At 42.7% G+C, this 19031-nt stretch overlaps 2 protein-coding genes and 1 long non-coding RNA gene across 5 annotated transcripts in view; 1 reads left to right on the top strand and 2 right to left on the bottom strand.

Moving 5' to 3' along the window:
• The window catches only part of LOC148643543 (clathrin heavy chain 1), a 33839-nt gene extending 31309 nt beyond the window's left edge, over positions 1–2530 (bottom strand). Inside the window, exon 1 of one of the 2 annotated variants that reach the window (XM_088615780.1) lies at positions 1997–2530. In XM_088615780.1, coding sequence (XP_088471906.1) covers positions 1997–2038 — 42 coding nt within the window. In that variant the 5' untranslated portion in view covers positions 2039–2530. The remainder of the gene's footprint in view (positions 1–1996) is intronic. The other variant, XM_088615781.1, reaches the window with a different exon arrangement.
• Positions 2531–3588: 1058 nt separating this feature from the next.
• On the top strand, positions 3589–6825 carry LOC148643542 (uncharacterized). The gene is made up of 2 exons (XR_015929014.1): positions 3589–4480; positions 6317–6825. It is a non-coding gene; the product is annotated as an uncharacterized LOC148643542 (long non-coding RNA).
• Positions 6110–18927, bottom strand: dhx40 (DEAH (Asp-Glu-Ala-His) box polypeptide 40). 2 transcript variants are annotated; one of them, XM_088615785.1, is made up of 17 exons: positions 18074–18927; positions 17506–17651; positions 15334–15453; positions 14480–14713; positions 13603–13669; positions 12894–13025; positions 12685–12784; positions 12439–12525; positions 11774–11956; positions 11595–11675; positions 10419–10576; positions 9048–9162; positions 8288–8396; positions 7890–7984; positions 7579–7648; positions 7051–7279; positions 6110–6666 (listed from the first exon to the last, which is right to left on the bottom strand). In XM_088615785.1, the coding sequence occupies exons 1-17, from the start codon at positions 18231–18233 to the stop codon at positions 6545–6547; spliced, it is 2208 nt and encodes a 735-aa protein (XP_088471911.1). In that variant the 5' UTR covers positions 18234–18927; the 3' UTR covers positions 6110–6544. The 2 variants fall into 2 exon arrangements, with proteins under 2 accessions (XP_088471911.1, XP_088471912.1); XM_088615786.1 differs by having other exon boundaries at positions 6110–6663.
• Positions 18928–19031: the final 104 nt, after the last annotated feature.

The raw sequence follows: 19031 nt of genomic DNA, 5'->3' as shown, positions 1-19031 counted from the left end.
TACCACAGAAATAATTCTGACAGTTACTGTGAATAATTTATATAGGTTCTCTGAACAGTGACCATACTTTGAACATGCATGGTTAACTTCTGTTGGTGGGACCGTCTTTTAGCACTGCCTGATGGCACCAAAGGAAATTTCGAATTAGGAGAAAGAAAAATCTGGGAGCTCCTTAAGACAGAATCCTTGCTAAAGATATGGATTTGTTCAAGGTCAGGCTATAGAGAAATGGCACTTAAGAAGTTAATGTTCCTGTTCAGCTAAATCAAGTAGCAGCAAACGAGTTTGGGAAAATAATTCTCCTAATTCCTGGACTCACTACTATTAGGTATAGAAATTCAAGTAGCAACACTAATGAGCTTCACAAAGCCACCAACAGTTAAAATCAAAGGCCACACATAAACACGTCCAGTGTCAGAACAGAAAATAAAGCAATACAACGATTTACTGACCTACATTTTTTTCCCCAATTACTGAACCAAAAGAAAAAATCACCCAGTAAACAACTTGATTCTTCAGAACAAATGCATGCTCACCAGAGCTATTTAGTTAATTCATTGGCCAATGTAACAAAAAAAAATCCTAGTGGTTTTCACTTCCTCATCCACACACAGCTACAAAACGACATGGTAACAGTTTTTTTACTGTTAGGTGTGGTGGGCCAACGTTTCATCCATCCATTCATTCACTGAAAGCTGAACTTTCATGGCTACCAATAAGAAGAAAAATGCATCTCAATCGACGATTATGAAATGCACTCTTTGATAGTGCCACGCCGCTTGCATCCGTTTAAGTTTTCACAAAACAGGTAAAAAGCGTAAGTGTTTATTATTCTGCTTAAAAACAAACACGTTAAGATGGATGTCCCATCACATTCTTTGACTAGATCACTACTACACAATTATACCTACTCAACCCCTGCTTAAATGCGAGTAAAACCTGCAATGTAGCTGTTACATTAAGATCACTATAGGGCAAACTTCCCGTCTGACTCTTGTGCATGAACTCATCACCTTGCGATATAGTACTAAAGGTCCCGTAAACATCAGAGGCATCAGCGCTTAAAGGTTAAGTGCTTTCGCCCCCCAAAACAACTCGTTGCTCTTACAGACCCGTTCAAAGGCCTCTTCCTGAACGTGTTTCACTCTCCCACTTCAACTCAGAAATACCCAAGGTACAATTTACACACACACACACACAAAAAAGACACCAGCTCGGATCTGTCAATAAACAAGCTTTTCAACTGTGCTGCGAACACCTTAAGCACTCTCCCACTGAATACCAGCTTTAATAACAGACATGTTTCGTGTGTGGCACCGGCATGTTTGGCCACTAGAGTTGTAGTTGTGAAAGGCGCTGCAAGGCGTGTCTCCCCCCCAGCACCTGCTCCGACTGAAACTCTCCGGCTCGGAGTCACTGCAGGGCCGTGTACAGCAGGGTTACGTGGGCGGATACGAGCTCTCACGTCAAGTACTTCCCGGTACAAGCCGTCCATACGCGGCAGTAGAAAAAGGAAACGGTCGTTCATTTAAAAAAATAAAGAACATTCGCCTATCGTTGCCAGTTCACACGTTTCCCTTTAAAGCCGCGGGGGACGACATTTAATTTTTAAAATGAATGCATTTGACCCTCGATGCAGGGCCCTCGGACCAACCAGGGAAATGGTGTCAGAACTACTGCGATCGCGTTGACACCTCGGTCCTCGATTTCGCCGCCGCCGGCAGCCCGTGAGAGAGGACAGGGGACCTCGCTAGGACGGAATGGAGGACTTTTAGAGAGACTCGTAACAGGAGCCGCCGGGATGTCACAACTTAACACCAGGAATTAACTAAAGCTACAGAGACCGGGGGAGGGGGGGGGTCGTTTTTCATTTCACTGCATTTTAAAGCTGCCAACTTCTCCCCAAGCGCTGGGGCGCCTTTCTCCCGAGCTAGGGCCGCGCCAACAGCGACTCCCCGGCGGGTCCGGCTCCTCCACTCCCCCCTTTCTTTCATACCTGCAGGTGCTCCTGGAAGCGGATAGGCAGGATCTGAGCCATGGCGGTTCCTCTCTCTGCTCGCTCACTCCTCCTGAAATCTCCGTGCTCTTCGCTACGGCTTCTTCACTCAGGTCCGAAGAGGACGCAGCCACAGGAGGGTCCGAAAGCGGGGCTTGACAGGGAGCCTTCTCGTTGCTGTAATGTCGAAATTTTCGGGGGCGTCAACGCGTGTGTTAATTCTGCCCGCCCGTAGGGTGTAAACTTGGCGCTTGGGATTTGTTTTTTCGTCCCCCTGAATGAAGAGCAAGCGGCCGCAGCTCTCAACTCTCGGAAACCCGCAATGGCGGCGGAAACAGCTCAGGAGAGAAACACTCCGGAAACGGGGTCCTGGACCTTCTAGTAGCGGAAGGATACGCCTCACAAGAAGGCGAGGATCTACCGAGAACGGTCTCAACGACCGCAGTCCCCTCTTAAAAGTAGAGTAGCTTTTGTAGTCAAGGAGGAGAGATTATTCTAAATACTGGGTCGAGATTATTTTGCGCGGTGTGCTTTTTTTTTTCTTCCAAGGAGGCAAGCGACTGCTGGAACTATTTCTTTACGATTCGCCCTTTGATTTTTGCCACATCATTCGTCCTCGTGAATTTACGTCACGTCCGGAAGAAACTTTTTTTTTTTACAGTTCCTCAGTGAGTCTGTAGGGGTGTAATCTGTTAAAAAAGGTTGCTCTGCCCTTTGGTGGTAGTTCACAGACGATTAAAATCGAAAAAAAGAAATGAGCAGTTTTGAGCTGTATAGTTTCAGACCAAACTGAACTGAAATCGGCTTAAAAGGAACTTCACTTTGAACCAAGTGTGACAAAACCCATAATAATGAAGCTGTTTTCCCAGACTATAATACGGCGAGAGCCAGTTGTCAACGATTCTTCTTTAGAGTAAGACTACAAGGTCCTGGTATTAGGCGTAAATATCACGAAAATAACATTAAATGAGGACAATAATGGGCCCCCTGTATTCATATTTCAAACGTTAATATTTTTTAAAAATAACTGGCACCGAGTCTTTGCCTAATCATAATATGGGCGTAAACATCCCATTAGATTGTAAAGTACGATTTAAGAATACACTTTTTTTTAAAAAAGATTACATCATGCACTTCAAATTTCCGAGTCAGTGCTTCTCCTTGTGCTGACCTTGCTGCGCTGTAACCCTTTTTATTTAAGTGTGGCTGTTCACATTTCTGACTGACGGTGTCTTCACGTACATTGCGTAGCTGTGTCAGTAAGCTAATTCGCGGTACTGCGAGTTTTTACTCATTTCACTGGTGAATTCGACCCAGGCGATGCAGATACGTTTAAGCATACTGTGCCCAGAGCCCAGCAGGAAGCTCCGGACAAGCGAGGTGACATCCCGCTGCTGTCAAAAAGCTGTCATGACATGTCAGCATCACTGAACCTGCTCAGCACAGCAAACTCGGCCCCCGCTGATGTGATGATCTTGCGCAGTGATCGAGAGCTGAAGCAGTATTTATAGCCACGAAGATCGTTTTCATTATTCCTTTGGGAAACAGAAGCTGCCTGCGGCTCCAACCCAGATATAGCTATCAAGGTCAGAATGCAAAAAACGGGGGGATTTCTCTGATAGAACATGCAATACCGTTAGCGAAGAAAGCAGACCCGTCTTAAATATACCATCAGTAGCCTGTGGGAAGCATGCATAATGTTACTTGTATTTTAAATAGGTGTGTTGAGGGTTTGAGCTGCGTTATTCTTCTGTGATGAGTATAGTAAATATTGCTCTCATAATTCATCAAAATGACAGGTGCTCAGGTTTTGCCATTTTGAGTCGATTTAAAAGTGTTAAAATGAGACAACGTAGAATCTATGTGGTGTAAACAGCCGTTCATGAAAAAATGCTTTAATTAGCACAAGAATAGAGAAAGATGCGACTGGGTAATAAAGATCACCTGATTGCTTTTGGCACAACTGAAGGTGGATTTTCTATGAAAAAAACCTGAGATCAACAATGAGCAGACCAGTCCAGAAGAAGCAGGAAACCAGCTCTGTCTGATGGATTCATATCCAGGAAAGTTACTGCACCCTGGGGGACCACATCACAACCATCTGACTTATGTGCGCAGTCATTTTCAGAGTTCTCAATATACAGTAAGACAACATCCAGCACAAACTATCACATCAGCAGAATGGCAGTAGCTCTCCACATGGATCTGCTTGAGAATGATCAGCATGACGTTCAGGGCTGATGCCGACAGCTGACAGACAAAATCTCGTCTTCTGTGGGCTCCGGAGCATTTGAGGTGACAGCGGAGAGAGCCGTGGAGTGTTTTATTCACCAGTGAATTGTGTTTTGCTCTTGACGGATCTGACAAAACTCATCACACGAGGAGACATCATGGTATGCAGTGCGTCACCAACAGAGGCATGCTTGAGGTGGCGTGCCGTGGGTTGGAATCCAAGAGCTTTTCCATTCCTGAAGAGCCAATCCAGTAAGTATCGATTTGCCAGCAGGACAATGCAAGACTACAGAGTGCGAAGATTACAGTGGCATGTCTCTCAGAAAACATTGTTGACTTCCTGCCACAGTGAGCCTGTTGGAGCATCTGTGGGCTCAACTTGCAAATGCAGTGTCATTAACAGGAGACAACCGTTATCTGAAAGACCTAATCTCCTGGCTGCACCTACACAGAAAGTGGAGTAGAATATCTCACAGCATCTGTCTGGAGGCTGACCAGGTCTGTAGGTCAGTGCTCCTCAGAATGTTAACGCTCAGAGAGATCATGCCGATAATTACTTTGTCCTTTTGACAGTGTTACATTTCATACTGAAGAAGCGTGTCTGTATTTTTGTTCACATTTTCTATATTTTATTCTGTTGTTTCATTGGAGGAACTGCTACATATGAATCATGAATGTGTATATACAGTACATAAATCACCTTTATGAAAAATAAATTTTACCTATGCAAGCACAGGTGTATGGGTATCATCCACACAATCTACAGTCTTTATCCTAGTACATCATGTAATAGACTTTATAAAAGAATGTGATTTTGACCTGTTACGTTTGTTTTTGTGCTTTTAATTTCATGTTTAGTGCATGCAGTTTTAATATGAATGATGCTGGATATGTGAAATTAGGCATATATAAATAGTAAGGACTGTGCCCTTCATTGTAGTATTGTTTAAAAATACAGTAGAGTACATCGGGCAGACGAGGTCAGGTTTATAATTAAATGTGCCCAAATGAACTAAAATGGAATAGCTCACACAAAAGTGGGATTGTGAATAGGGAGTTTTGTAAGCAGTGTGGTAGTTTGGCTCAGTGGAAGAGACCCTGGCCTTCTAAGAGCAACAGCCTATGGGAATTATTCTTGATGCATGAATCCAAGGGAATAGAATTGCCTTGTTATTTCAGCAAAGCACCATTTCAAAAGCTTTAGAATCACACCCTAATACGGTTATCGAAACAAAACGTGACTCACACTGCGTATCAGATACTTATCAGCTCTTTCGCAGAGCCTAGTCTACAGAGATGATCTTTTTTCAAGAATGCCGTCGAACAACTGAAAATCAAATGTACGGTACAGAAAACTGGGTATAACCTCCCAGAAGTGAGCTTTTAATTTCCAAAATGAATGCGGTCACACGTGTGAATTTATGCATGGATGGCAAAAAGAATATACAGTTATACAGTAGTTCAGGTGGGGAGCTGCGTCAGCGTGCGTAGGCTGCAAAGGAACAAGTAATAGATTTATTCCATGCTGAAAAGAGAAGAAAGAAAGAAGAAGGCTCCACGGCCGAAACTTTGTGTTTTCTTTCTTCTCTTTTCAGCCTGGAATAAACCTATTACTTGTACAGTTATACAGTGCCTGGCAAAACTATTTATACCCTTTTTGAGTAAAAAGTTTTCAAAATGTTGCTGGATTACAAATAATACTTACACTAATACTTATAAATCAAGTTTGGGGCATATATGCAATAATCAAGTAGTAACTTGAATTAGTTAAATTTGATCCAAATCAGAGAGAAGTACAATAATCCGAATGATATACTCACAGGATATAACCCAAACAATAGAGGTTAACATCTGAAATGTTCGAATAAGACGGACAATAACTCAGTAGACCTTTTTATTGTCGACACAGCAATGAAAACCACTGTATTTCAACGGGATTAAAAAGCACTTGTCTTGAAAACACCTCCAATGATTGTCATTAGGACATTTTATCTAAATGAAGTCAGGGGGGAAAGCTGACAAAGCAAGTAACAGTCCTTGACTCCTTTCAGAGCTGCGCTGATTTCTCTTTTCTTTGTTTTTCCCCAGTTATTCGCGTTGTGCAATTGTATTTGCAACATTTCCTGCAAGGCTGATTGAGAGGGGCGATTTCCGCCATGACGGCCTCCTGTCCTGTGCTCTGTGCTCACACTGCTCTGAACTCTCCCCTTTTCCTGTTGTGTTGTGTCAGCTGGGACAGGAATGTGAAGTACGGCATTCCAGGGCCTCTTGCTGCCCTCTTCAGCGCTGGGGACCCCGGTCCCAGCACTTCCTCCTTCACTGCGCTTTTCCCTGCTGTCTCTCCTGCTTGCGCTGCAGGTATCGTGCCCGCGCCTCCGCCACAGAGCTCTCGTCGTTCCTCCTCTTCAGTTTCTTCATCATGTCTTCCGCCGCCTCTGCTGCAGAAGGACAGCAAGGTGTGAAACGTGGACAAAGAGTGCAGCATTTCTAAGAAGAATAAAAGCTGGCTGTGTTATTACCTTTGCTCTCAGCCACAAAGCCACAGAAATGTAAGGCCAAGAAGATAATAAACATGTAATAAATAGAAATAAATAGTCCTTTCTGGAATAAGGGCACTCTGTGTAAAAAACCAGTGCTACAGGACACTGTATAAATACTACAGTATTTAGGAAAATTGTTCTTCTTGCTTGGCTAATTGCTGAAATGAAAAAGAAGCACTGCAAAGGAAGACTGTTCTACAACTTAATACCACGAATCTCTTGAGAGATGTAAAACCTGTCCTGCTATTGGAATCCAGGACAAATTCCTGGGTCTGACCACACCTGTCTGTCTTTTAGCCATTTCTTTCCGTTCCCACTTGGCCACCTCCTCCTCCGTGACCTCCTCCCTGGCCACGCTGCTCAGCTCGTACGCGTCCACCTCATGCAGCTTGGGCAGCAGGTCCCTGACCCACTCGTAGCGGATGGGACAGACCGTTCGCACGTACACCTTGGACGTGACCAGCATGTCATGGAAAATGATCCAGTCCAGCTGGGCTGTGCAATCAAATAGCTGGAAAACAGTTTAGGTAAATCTGTGGGAAGCCTTCTTTTCCAGAAAGCACTTAACAAACCAATACATTTAAGAATTAAATAAAAATGAACACACTGAATAACTGCAGCCATAGTGTAGTATAGCTTTAGCATATCTGTGATGTTATTGTAGAGAAAAATGATGAATGAGGAGTTCTGAAAACATGTCCAAAAGCACGATTCCAGACATCTAGTAGCACACAGCACTTTTTACATTAAACCTTTCATGTCCACCAAGCTAACAGCCCTATTATCTTAATGAGCTGACATGTTCTTTACCGATGATGATGGGTGAATGTGAACAACAGACCCATGTCCATCCATTGTGCAGAATGTCCTCCCAACTGACCTGCAAAAAAGAATATTGAAATTCTGTTGATCGATTCCTCCAGTTACTCAGCAAAAATAAAAGGTCATCACAGAAAAATAAAAGACAAACCGAAAAATAAAAGCTTCATTTATCATACCTTTTGAGTTTCAATGCTTCTCAAATCACCTAGAGCAAAGTCACTTCTTTTAAATAAAGTTCAACAGATCTGTCCAAGAAAAGGCGCCTGCCCAGCTTGGAAATCTAAACAGCAAAGGCATACCTTCTAGCAACATTGGTGAAATATCCAGCACACAGACACCTTTGCAGTAGCTCACTCCTAGAGCCGTCAAACTTCTCAGTCGGAAAATCCTTTAGCTGGGGAAAAACAAATCTAAAATTAGGTCTACGGCAACAAAAAAGAAATCGTGGCTACTTTAGATCCATCAATCTAAGTTACTTTAGATCCATCAATCCATGACCGGTTAAGAAACAGGATTCACAAAGATATTGAAATAATAATTCTCCATTCAAAAGAATGCCCCAGTCATTTGGCAAACAGAAATAGCTTTTGGTAGCACTCCGTAACGAAGCTATCCTGTCAAGGGTGGTTCACGCCCCTCGCTCCGGCCAGAACAGTGGAATCCGAGCTGTCGGCGCTCGAGCCAGCAGTGGGGTCACCTGCTTGAGGCGAAGGAGGGTTTCTCGCAGCTGCGCTTCCACGCTGAGGGCGGACTTCAGGGCTCTCCAGTGGATCCAGTGCTCTCGGCACCACGAGGCAGGAGAGGCGCTGCAAACACAGAGCACAGCCCTCAGCCACCCTCCCATCCCCAGACCATTCACAACGCTGCTGGGAAGACAGCACTTAATACAGGCCGCTGCCCTGCTGGGAAGACGACACTCATTACAGACCGCCGCCCGGGTGATGCTTCCTCCCCGTTCTCACCGCTCTTGCTCAACTAAGGCGGGAAACACATTCCTTCTTGGCCGGGCCCTCAGAGAACGACTTTCACTGCGGCACGAACGATATTATCTTTAATGAGAACTCGGATTGATGTTTTAAACAGTGCTTGGTTTCTTGTTACGGAATAATGAGAACCGCATGCCGCCTTTAAGGAAAGGAATAATTTTAGCTATCTTAAGGAAGTGTGAGCTGAACTGATGCTCACTGCATTGGCTTTGCTGACTGACTTACAGGTCGGGGTTTTTGAAGCTGAAAAAGTTACAGGACTAAGCCGAAAAATGTCAGGGTTTCATGGACAGAGCAAGAGCTATTGGATTCTGTGAGGAGGTTATACTGTATATAATTGGCGTAATGAATGAATTGAAATAGACCATTGGGCATGTCTCAGTACTGTAAGATATATCAATGAACCATTTTAAAAATCAAGGGGGAAATCGCTTTGCATTTTTTGCAGCTTAACAATTCTCTCTGAAATACCTGGCTGTGCATTGTTCAAAGATGTGGAGCAGAACTGCAAAGTCACTCCCGGCGCCTGCTTGAGTGGCTAGCTGCCTGTGCTTCACTTCTGATTCCTGCTGTTTTTCCGCCTGACCTATGTGACCCAAAACAGCCATGTTAGTATTCTGTAAGTCGGAGATCCAGTTCCTCCCATGCTCTGTTGATCAACAGGTGAACTACAACAGGCCTCAGTTTACACAGGAAAACATCAAGCCTTTCCTACAAGGCGTCTCTCATGAGGCTCAGCAGAATTACCGTTTTCGAATAATAAATAATTCTGTGGCCTTCCAACACTTTATAGACAGAGAGACTCACACAGTTCCAACACATTTACAAGCCTTCTAAAATTAATAAACACTTCCTTGGCACGCATTCTAAGATATTTCCTTTCTCTTATGTCTGACAATACCAGTATTTATCAATAACGTTTCTCCAAAAGAATTTCACCATCAGGTGCCGGCTTCAAAAATACAAACCTATCTTTGTGCAATAATGAATAAATACCTAAAAAATGTTTGAACAGTCAACAAATGAACACTTGTTCGGATAGTTCTGCCACATAAGCAGATACAAGATAGAGTACAGAGCTGTTTTATTTTCCTGCAAGTGAATGCACACAGTAATGGGTTTGCACAAATACTGATCTACTTCTTCAAGTCTTTATTTGTGCTGTCGGGCACAACTGCTCACTTTGCTGCAGATGAGGCAGAAAGGCAAGTTGCTCACACTTGACTCAAAAAGAAGAAAAAGGCCAAGTTAGTCTGAGGATCTAGCCTTTCAAATACAGATGACCCTTGTCAGATATAGTTTGAGCGACTCTGCTGCAAGGACTTCGATTGTTTATGGTTTTAAGATGCGAGAATTAAGTCCTTTTTCCTCGGGTTTACCAAAATCTTTACCAAGATTTTTTTTTAGCAGTTCTCATTCTAAATGAAGACGTATGAACAACAATAAAAGGTAACATCATAAAACCTGTCTACTGGTATGGGTGTCACAGAGTCTGTAGAGCCTCTGATCGATATCTGATTTGTCATTCATGTTCTGTGTTAAGAACTCCTAATGTCCCCCATGAAAATGACCACTGGACGTTCTGAACTGGACATCCTGAGTAGTCAGGACCACCAAGAAGGCATTCGTGAATTACAAAGAGATACATTTATATAAGCCTGAGATAAAATTACATTGGGAGCCCTTAAAGCTTGAATTGGTCAGTTATTAAAAGCTCATTATAAAGAAACATTCAAAGAAAACCAAAAGGGTCATAAACAGTGTAAGGTTCTCCATTGTATCCAATGTGCTTGAGAGAGGGAATTATTGCTGAAGGGAGTTGTAGTCCGATTTGGGTCTGACCTGGTCGAATGAAGACGTTCTCAACGGAGAGCATGGCGGCCACAGGGAGCAGCAGATTCTCACAGCCCAGCGCTGCTGCTTTGATCAGGGCCCGGGTCAGACCCGGGGGAAGGGGGAACTCCGCCATCATCTGGCCCAGCCTCATCACTCGGCCTCTCCTACAGCAGCAGCACAGAAAAGACACCGAGGATTTTCTCTCTCCACGGCTCAACATCACGGGTGTTTACCTGCCCCTGTCCTTCCCAATCTTTCTCCTTCCCGATTGCTCCTTTAAAATGATTGACAGTGACAGAGATCACTTCAATCACAATCGTACTGAAAAAATGTTCTTTGGTCAGAGCTACTAGAAATCACTGCCATTTCAGCAAGTTATAATTCAGATTTATTTGATAAAGTGTCACTAATAGTCTGATGGTCAGGTAACGTAGAAAGTGACATTTATTTGATATCAGATGTATGGCAGCTGCCACAATTTCTAGTAAATTAGGTCAGCAACAGCACATATTTATGGAATTAATTTCTATTGGTGTGGCTGTACGCATTCTGTATTATTTAACTAAAATACAACACTGTCATTTACTATACTACTGTATGTGCAAACAAAGTGGCTAAAACTGTTCTCAGAAAGTGGGTTCTCATGACAATTTTGTTCACTCTGCACCTTAAATGAACAACACAATGAAAAAGTATTCAAACACATCTGGCAAATAACCCATTCTAATAGGTGTGTGTCCACTTATTATTATTTAAAATACAGATTCTGTCTCCTGCTGTTAATGGGATACCCTTGGATTATATAAACAAAAAGGGTGTATCCTTATAAGCATATACTTTAGACTTTCCTTAAACAGGAAGTGAGATTGTCTCAAACTAATATTTGGGTGGAAACCGCAAGGGGGAAGACAATTCAGCTAGCTCTTCAGCTGCCTAGATTTTGTCTGGACCTTTGTGATTCAAGATGAGATCTTCTACACTCTCACCCTTTCTACTCCAACTGCCACAAGAGCTTTACGCGGCTGCAGGAGCTGTACTGTCGTACTGTTTGCTCCCCGCTGGGTTCTCAGGGCTCTGTGATCACAGCCGTAAGCACTGTGATGAAATGGAAGAGGTCTGTCCCTGCAGACGGACGTCTAGGGCACCATGCTACTCGAGTGCAGGCCCGGGAACCCCAGTCACCTGTCAATGGCATCGCACTGGTACAGCTGCTTCAGGGCCTCCAGAAGGAACCTCTCTTCAGGACGGTCCAGATAAGGGAACCTGAAACCAAAAGCAACAGCTTTTCAAAGGCACAAAAGGGAACGCAAAGGGAAATCCAACACATTCTAACAGTTTTAAACACACAATCTTGGGGATACCTGATAACATCGTCGATTCCCAGGCACTTGAGAGTGAGGACGACAGCAGTCAGACTGGTCCTCTGGATCTCTGGAACAGTGTACTCTGACATGCACTTCTCCCAGAAGTCCCTGCTGTAGATCCTGTAACACTTCCCAGCGCACGTCCTCCCTGCCCTGCCTGCCCTCTGCCGAGCTTCACTCCTTCACAGCCAAGAGAAACCAACACACACGCAGAGATACGTTCACAAAAGCTTTGTTGTAATGTCTATTGAAATGGAGGCAATGGGAAAAGCCTACCATCTAGAAAGGCTAGCTATGTTTGGTTGATTTTTTAAAATGTATACTAAGAGACAAGTAAAAATTGTAATGTCCACAGTATATTCCCCCTAAACCATGAGTTCGTTGAAGAAAAAAAATCACATATCTTTTTAAGCTGTTTATAATAGAACCAACATGAATTTTATTACTTTAAATTCCAAAGCATAAACCTTCTACGTAGGAATTCACTTAAGATCCATAAGGTAAACTGTTCTAGCTCATTTCTGGGAAGGTAGGATCAGGGGTGAAGCTTACATGATTAGTGCTCCAATGGCTGTTCCAGGAGATTAACTCCCCCGGGATTTTCTATAAACAGCCGTGTGATTTTTCATGTCTGCTTTGTCTGTTACACTTCCAGGACTTACTTTGAAATTGGTACCACTTCCAGAACATCCAGCCTGACTCTGGAGTTGTGGTTCAGCTGTTTGACAAACCCACTGTCAACAACATACCTGCGGAGCAGAAATAATGCTTTAGACATAAACTTTAGGGAAGTTGAGGCTTTTGAATTCTTACTCGAGTCTCATACTGTAGCGCCAAATCTATTCTCCTAGAATTAAAGACAAGCACAGGTGTGTGTGTGTGTTACCGGTAGTTCATTTCCTATTTACCTTATTCCATTTATTGTCAAAGATGTAGCGGCAATATTTGTTGCCACCACACACTTCCTTATGCCCGCTGGAGGTGGCTGAAATATTTGCCTTTGCTGATCTGATGAGAAAAACAAGAATGCAGCTCAGCCATTACCGGAGGGAAGGAACCAGATCACGCAGACCCCACTGACAGCTCATTTATAAAATGATTTTCTCCGGAGAAGTACCAGTTGGCATAGATCCATATAGAGGCAGAATCAGCAGGCCTTCCACAGATCTGTCTCGCACGTCGTAACGATAGTCTATGGACTCGGCCTTCTGGTAGAGAATATCGCAGGCTTTCTCAATCTCAATCTGCCCTGAAGCACAGAAACACAACAACATTCAGCTTCTATAGCTCTACAGCTCTTATGTGATCTAAAATGTGGAATTCTTATAATCCACTATGGTTCCACTGAGCTGTCACAATCTTTGAGTAAAGAAGATAGCAACTCAAAGTAGCTTTTGCTAAAAAGGAGGTGTCTAAAAGGTGTCTTTTGCTAAAAAGAAGTGTTCATAGTAGCTCTTTATTTCATCCAAACTATACTTTCAAACCAGTCTGTCAGGATTCTGTTTGCAATGTTTTGTACTATGTATATATATAAAAAAATCAATTTTTTAAATTAAAATACTTCAAAAAAGAGAGGTGTGTGAAATGGGAAACGGTGTCAACTACCGAGACCTTGTCAACAGTCCCACTATGAGCCACCTGGAAGGAACCCAAGCAGCAGATGCAAGCTGTCAAGCACCAAACATCAAGACTTAAGAGCAGGTGGACGGCTTGATGCGTCCCCTGGGCCTCACAGAATACACTTCACCACTTCCTCCAGGAAGCATTAAGAAGAGGCTCCTGACAGTGTTCTTAAACATCAGTGACGAGACACACGTAGGGCTTACCAGTCAGAAAAACAAGCATGTCCCCTGCTCGCTCACTGGTGTGTACATCCAGAGCCACGTTCACAACCTGACCAAAAACACAAACCACGACAGGGGAACCGTAACCACTGGGAGTCAAGGACTGTTCAAGATTGAGTGTGTTTTATAAAGAATCAAAGTCAAAGTCAAACTGATAGCTGAAACAAAGCATTAATAACCTCTCAAGGAGCTATGGTAATGCCTTTTCCTATCCTATTTGTCTAGTTATAAAATGCTCAACGAGTATGCCATCCATCCATTTTCAGCAAGCACGTGGAGTGGCTGTGCACCAGGACCTAACCTGGAAAACAAAGGGATCCAGGTAGGGTACGCCCCAGGTGAGACACCAGTCCATTACAGGGCACACATGCACTCATATGGTAGATAATTTAAGCACATCAATTAATCTAGTCAGCATGGCTTGCTCGTTGGATTGGATTGTGGAAGGAAACCTGAGCACCTGACAATACGTGACCACAATAAATGCAAAAATGCAAGACTCAGGATCTACAAGGCAGCAATGCTAACACCCCCAGATAACAGCAGTGCATCAACTATGACAGCACAGGGTAGCCAGTTGAAAGATTTACTGTTCTTTATAAAGCTCTGATAAAAAAAAAATCATGTTTGGCCAAGGCAGGAAATGTTATGGGAGTTCTTTCGTCATACAGCTGTCTTATTCAATAGGGCAGGCAGAAATCTTCTTAACCGACATTTGTGTCCCAAACACTTCACGACCACTTGTTGAGCACGAAGAGCAGAACAAACCCATCATTCTTCAGTCCTTTGGACTCATATGAAATATCAGCAGTTTTAATTCTTATTAAGTTAAGAGTTCTTATGAAGAGCAGCAGGTTACCTCCTTTAGATAGGCAGAGCTTTCTGTGTCTTTGGGACCTATGAGGTTGCAGAATATCTCGGTGACTGGGAACGTGCGGCCCGGGATGGTGAAAACAGGACAATGACCCAAGAAAGCGGAGAGCTTGTCCGTTTCCAGAGTGGCAGACATCACCACTACCTTCAGAGGGGCTGGCCGGCCTCCAGACCCCTCACCTGTCTGACACCGTTTCTTCAACAGCCCCAGCAAGATGTCCTGCAAGACACAACGCTACTTAGACCCTCCTTTATTACTATTGTTACTATTTATTACCGCTTTATTACTATTACTGTCTGAGGGGGGAAAAAAGTATCTTTTTATTTCTAACATGGTCTACAATGCAACACTAGCACATTTAAAAACAAAGACATTCTCTTTCAAACTCTTAAGACAGGCCTCAAGCAAGAAGAGAAACACAAAAACAGAAATGTTTTTTCTCCATTATACAGTATGTACACATCAAACGGGAGACGTGAAGCAAAGTGCCCCCCCACAAAAAAAGCTCGATTCCATTCAAGGATTCAGCTTATTCAAAAGGATCATTCAAAGTTCTGTTACTCTGGGCTTGCACAAGGTCACTCAACCCTTCCAATAATCCTTGTAGATGTCTCTCTTCTGGAAACTTTTTAAAAACATGCCCAAGTTCTGCTACCTCCTTGTGAAATATCATCTTTGACATCACACATGTTCAGCTGTTGGAGTGAGATGTGAGGGGTGCAGGGCTTGAGCCCAGCTGAACTCAAAACGTGTAGACATATGTGTAACCATGGTTAGTGTCCCTGGCCTACAGTTTCAGTACAGCTTTCAGGCCCAGACTAGCTCAAGGCTGTACTCACCGTGTTCAGGCTTCTTTCGTGAGCCTCATCCAGAATAATGACACTGTACTGGCGCAGACTGGGGTCCGACAGAATCTCCCTTAGCAAACAGCCATCTGTCATGTACTTAATAGCAGTGTCCTGTCAATACATACAAGATTCTTACAAGCTTACACACAGTTTTAGTGCACTAAGACTAAGTAGCTTTACATTCAACAGGTTAATGCTCTTTTTTGTTCCAAAAAAAAGTTGACATCATTTCTTTGGAAAGGACAGAGGAAGACTACAATCTATAACTTCATCCCATCATTGCTTATTGCACTGCATATGCTTCAAAAAATGTACTGCTTTAATCCACACTGACCTTTACTTCACATTGATCAAAATCTTTAAAAACCTGCTCATGATATAAGCTAAACTGTAAGTGAGAATCTAATATAAAATGTTGTAGTGGCTAATCCATCACATTTACCAATCACACCTAATGGAAGACACATTGTAATCTACACCTCATCATTAGATCCTCTGTAAACATCAATGAAGCGAAAAGATTACCTTTTGTATGAAAAAATACAGATCTATAAGGATTCAGTTGTTGCAAAAGAAAACTTTTCAACAGAAGATTTTTCCTTCATAAAGAAGGAAAAGTCTTAAGCGGAATGTCTCACCACGCTCCTGAGAACTCATTGTAAAGTTCAACCATAAAGTACCGTAGAGAACCATGGCATGTGACAAAACCAGGTCTTAAAATCCCTGACAGCTGTCTACCAAGAAAGAACAATGCTTGAACACAATACCCTTACACAACAGAAAGAAGACCAGCACTGAGCTGAGACCTGAACTGACAGAAGGTGTCATTGCCCATGCATCAACACAAGCACTTTTTAAAGCCGGGCTTAAAGGAGCAGTGAGAAAGGTTCTATTAAGACGGAATAAAAAACACGAAATATGCAAACGATATGCACATTCTCGTCGTAAAATAATTAACTGCAGGATTAAATGGTTACATTTATATCAAGCAAGATATCCTGTCCTTGACCCATAATCTAACTGTACAGTTATACAACACACTCTCTCTATCACCCCTGTGTGATTATATCGATCTGTTCACTTGACTCCGCGAGAGGAAGGAAAAAGCTCGGTTTCCCATCTGTTTGGGCACATTTTGCAATTACCACTTGCAAAAGAACTAAAATTGCAGAACAAAGCCTGCTTAAATCGTGCACTTGCTGGTGTCATTTATTTTTCTCCATTCCTCATTTCAAGCTGGCACGGAGCAATCTTTGGTCTGAAAACACACAGGGAGGTCACTCATTTACTATGCCATACTGGTTTAATGTTCTTTGCTCCCTCTGGCCAGTGGAAAGCACCAGAAAAGCATGCAGTTATGTTCAGGATCTACACAAACACAATAGACATTATTATAATATAATAGATCTATGTAATACTTATACCCTTGCAGGGGTACACCACATTTACCACCCAAACCTAAAGGAAGGACTCATTGTAATCTACTCCTCTTCATTAGATCCTCTGTACACATCAATGAGGCTAAAAGGCTACATTTTGTATTACAAAATACAGATCTATAAGGATTCAGTTGTTTCAAACTAAATACGTACATATTTATACCCTTCCTTCCTGCAGATCACAAAATTCATGTACCTATTTTCATATTTTCTTTATAAATCAGTGGTGTGTCTGAAATTCTGTTCTTACCAAGGGTAAACAAAATGATACTTTGCGCGATACACCTGCATTTAAAATATCACTTTCCCCTAATCTTGGAATGCAATGTACAACTGTACTCCCATCAGAAGTGATTTTTTTTCTGAAAAGTATTGGAATTTCAATACTGAAACGTTAAATAATTAATTTAAAAAAGCTACACATTTCACTCAAAAATAAAAAGAACATGCATGTATATGACTGCTAAAGTAAAGGCACCATAACTACCAATTCGTTCACGTAAATCATTAATGTGATCACTTGTAAAAATGACAAAACGGCCAATAACTAATACAGAAGCTGAACTATTACCCAGATCAGAGACATTTGGTGGGCAGGGCTGCATCACATTCTTTCTTTTCCAGAAGTGCGAAATTATTTCCGTCTTTCATTGCATCCGAGTTACAGGTCCCCGGCACACGTGTGTTCCCCACCTAGGCCGCGCGTATGCGTAGGGCTCCTCACCTTGGAAGTGCAGTCGTCGAAGCGCACCTGGTAACCGACTTCACTTCCCAGAGAGCAGCTCAGCTCCTCGGACACTCGCTGAGCAACCGAGATCGCAGCCACTCTCCGCGGCTGAGTGACACAAATCTTACCGGTTTTCCCAAACCCTAAAGGGTTAAAAAAAAAGAAGAAGAAAAGAAAAGACAAAACAGACCTGAAGCAAAAAATGCGCTCCAACTTAAAACACGTTTGATGGAAAGAAATCCATGCTTATTACGATATTTATGTTCTATCGTTATCATTGTGATTTAGCGTTTGTACCCATGTTGTTATTCGACGGGTGACTAGTGTAAAATACGACGGCTGAATTGGTACCAGTGGGCAACAAATACTTTTGGGCAACTGTAAAAACGTGTATTTGTCAATTCCGGACATTTTCACGATTAAACTCAATGCAAAAGAGAACAGACACGGCTGTGTTGCCATTTAAAAATCGATGCAAGCCGTTGACAGGTCACATCTCTGGTTTTGAAGGCGTTCTTGTAATACTCTCCTTGAGGCAACTGAGGTTTCCCGGGAAGCGTTTTACCTGCTTCATACAGGTATTTCGGGAGCTGGGTTGTTTTCCCACTGCCGGTTTCTCCCGTGACGACCAGGAAAGTATTGCTTTTCACTGCCCGGACTAACTTGTCCTTATGTTGGAAAATCGGCAGTTTTTCCGAATCGCACAAGCTGCGTCGTTTCTCCATTTAAAACACGGTGTGCATTTCCAACGTACTACGGCAACTGTGTTTTCCTACTGAGCTCCTTCTACGTTTTAATACAATCATGTCCACTTATCTGGGACATCACTCCTAAAACTGGGAACTGTATTTCCTACGAGTTACAGACTGCTGACATCCACGCGTTAAAATATATTGCATCATTATTCCAACTACTGCTATTTAAGACATGTATATAACAAAAACATTGCGTCGGGACTGAAGATAACGTCCCAGTATTACGTGAGGTTAGACCGTAATTTAGGAGTTTAATTATAATGGATCGGTGTCCAAAGTCACCCTAACTGCTCTTGCTACAGGCTACAACTTAGTAGTAGCCTCTCCTCCGCTTCCGGTAGTTCGCGTCCAAAACTCTGTCGCATGTTAATTACGTCATGCTAATAAGTCGACCGCATCAATCCGCTTAAGGCGCTGCATTGCCACCTTGTGGACGACACGCATACGGTATGAACTCTTTGTAAAATAAACTGGAGATTCATAAAACGTTGCAATTACTAAATTTTCAAACGGTCTGGGTCATTGTTCATACACGAAAGAAACAAAACTCTCCGCTGCCACGTCATTAGTGAAATAAAACATAATCGAAGTTATTAACACACTTTGGCTAATACCACCAAATAGGATTTGGCCAATGGGTTGATTTTCATTTATATTCCTTCACGTTGAGAACTGCAGCCATCCATGCTGTATAATATACTATGCTGTCCAATAATGGTATACTAATATTATATATAATATAATATATAAATACATTACATGAGAAAA

This window comes from Lepisosteus platostomus, chromosome 22 (genome assembly GCF_059453375.1).
Source record: "Lepisosteus platostomus isolate fLepPlt1 chromosome 22, fLepPlt1.hap1, whole genome shotgun sequence".
Taxonomy (NCBI): domain Eukaryota; kingdom Metazoa; phylum Chordata; class Actinopteri; order Semionotiformes; family Lepisosteidae; genus Lepisosteus; species Lepisosteus platostomus.
This window is presented reverse-complemented; position numbering and strand designations above follow the sequence as displayed.

Excerpts from the sequence above, each read along its gene's own strand:
- dhx40 (XM_088615785.1), bottom strand. The coding sequence starts at position 18,233 with ATGGAGAAACGACGCAGCTTGTGCGATTCGGAAAAACTGCCGATTTTC. Across the intron at positions 12,526-12,684 it reads TTGACAATAAATGGAATAAG|GTATGTTGTTGACAGTGGGT; the intron begins GTAAATAGGAAA and ends TCTGCTCCGCAG. Across the intron at positions 8,397-9,047 it reads TTTGAACAATGCACAGCCAG|CGCCTCTCCTGCCTCGTGGT; the intron begins GTATTTCAGAGA and ends CTGTGTTTGCAG.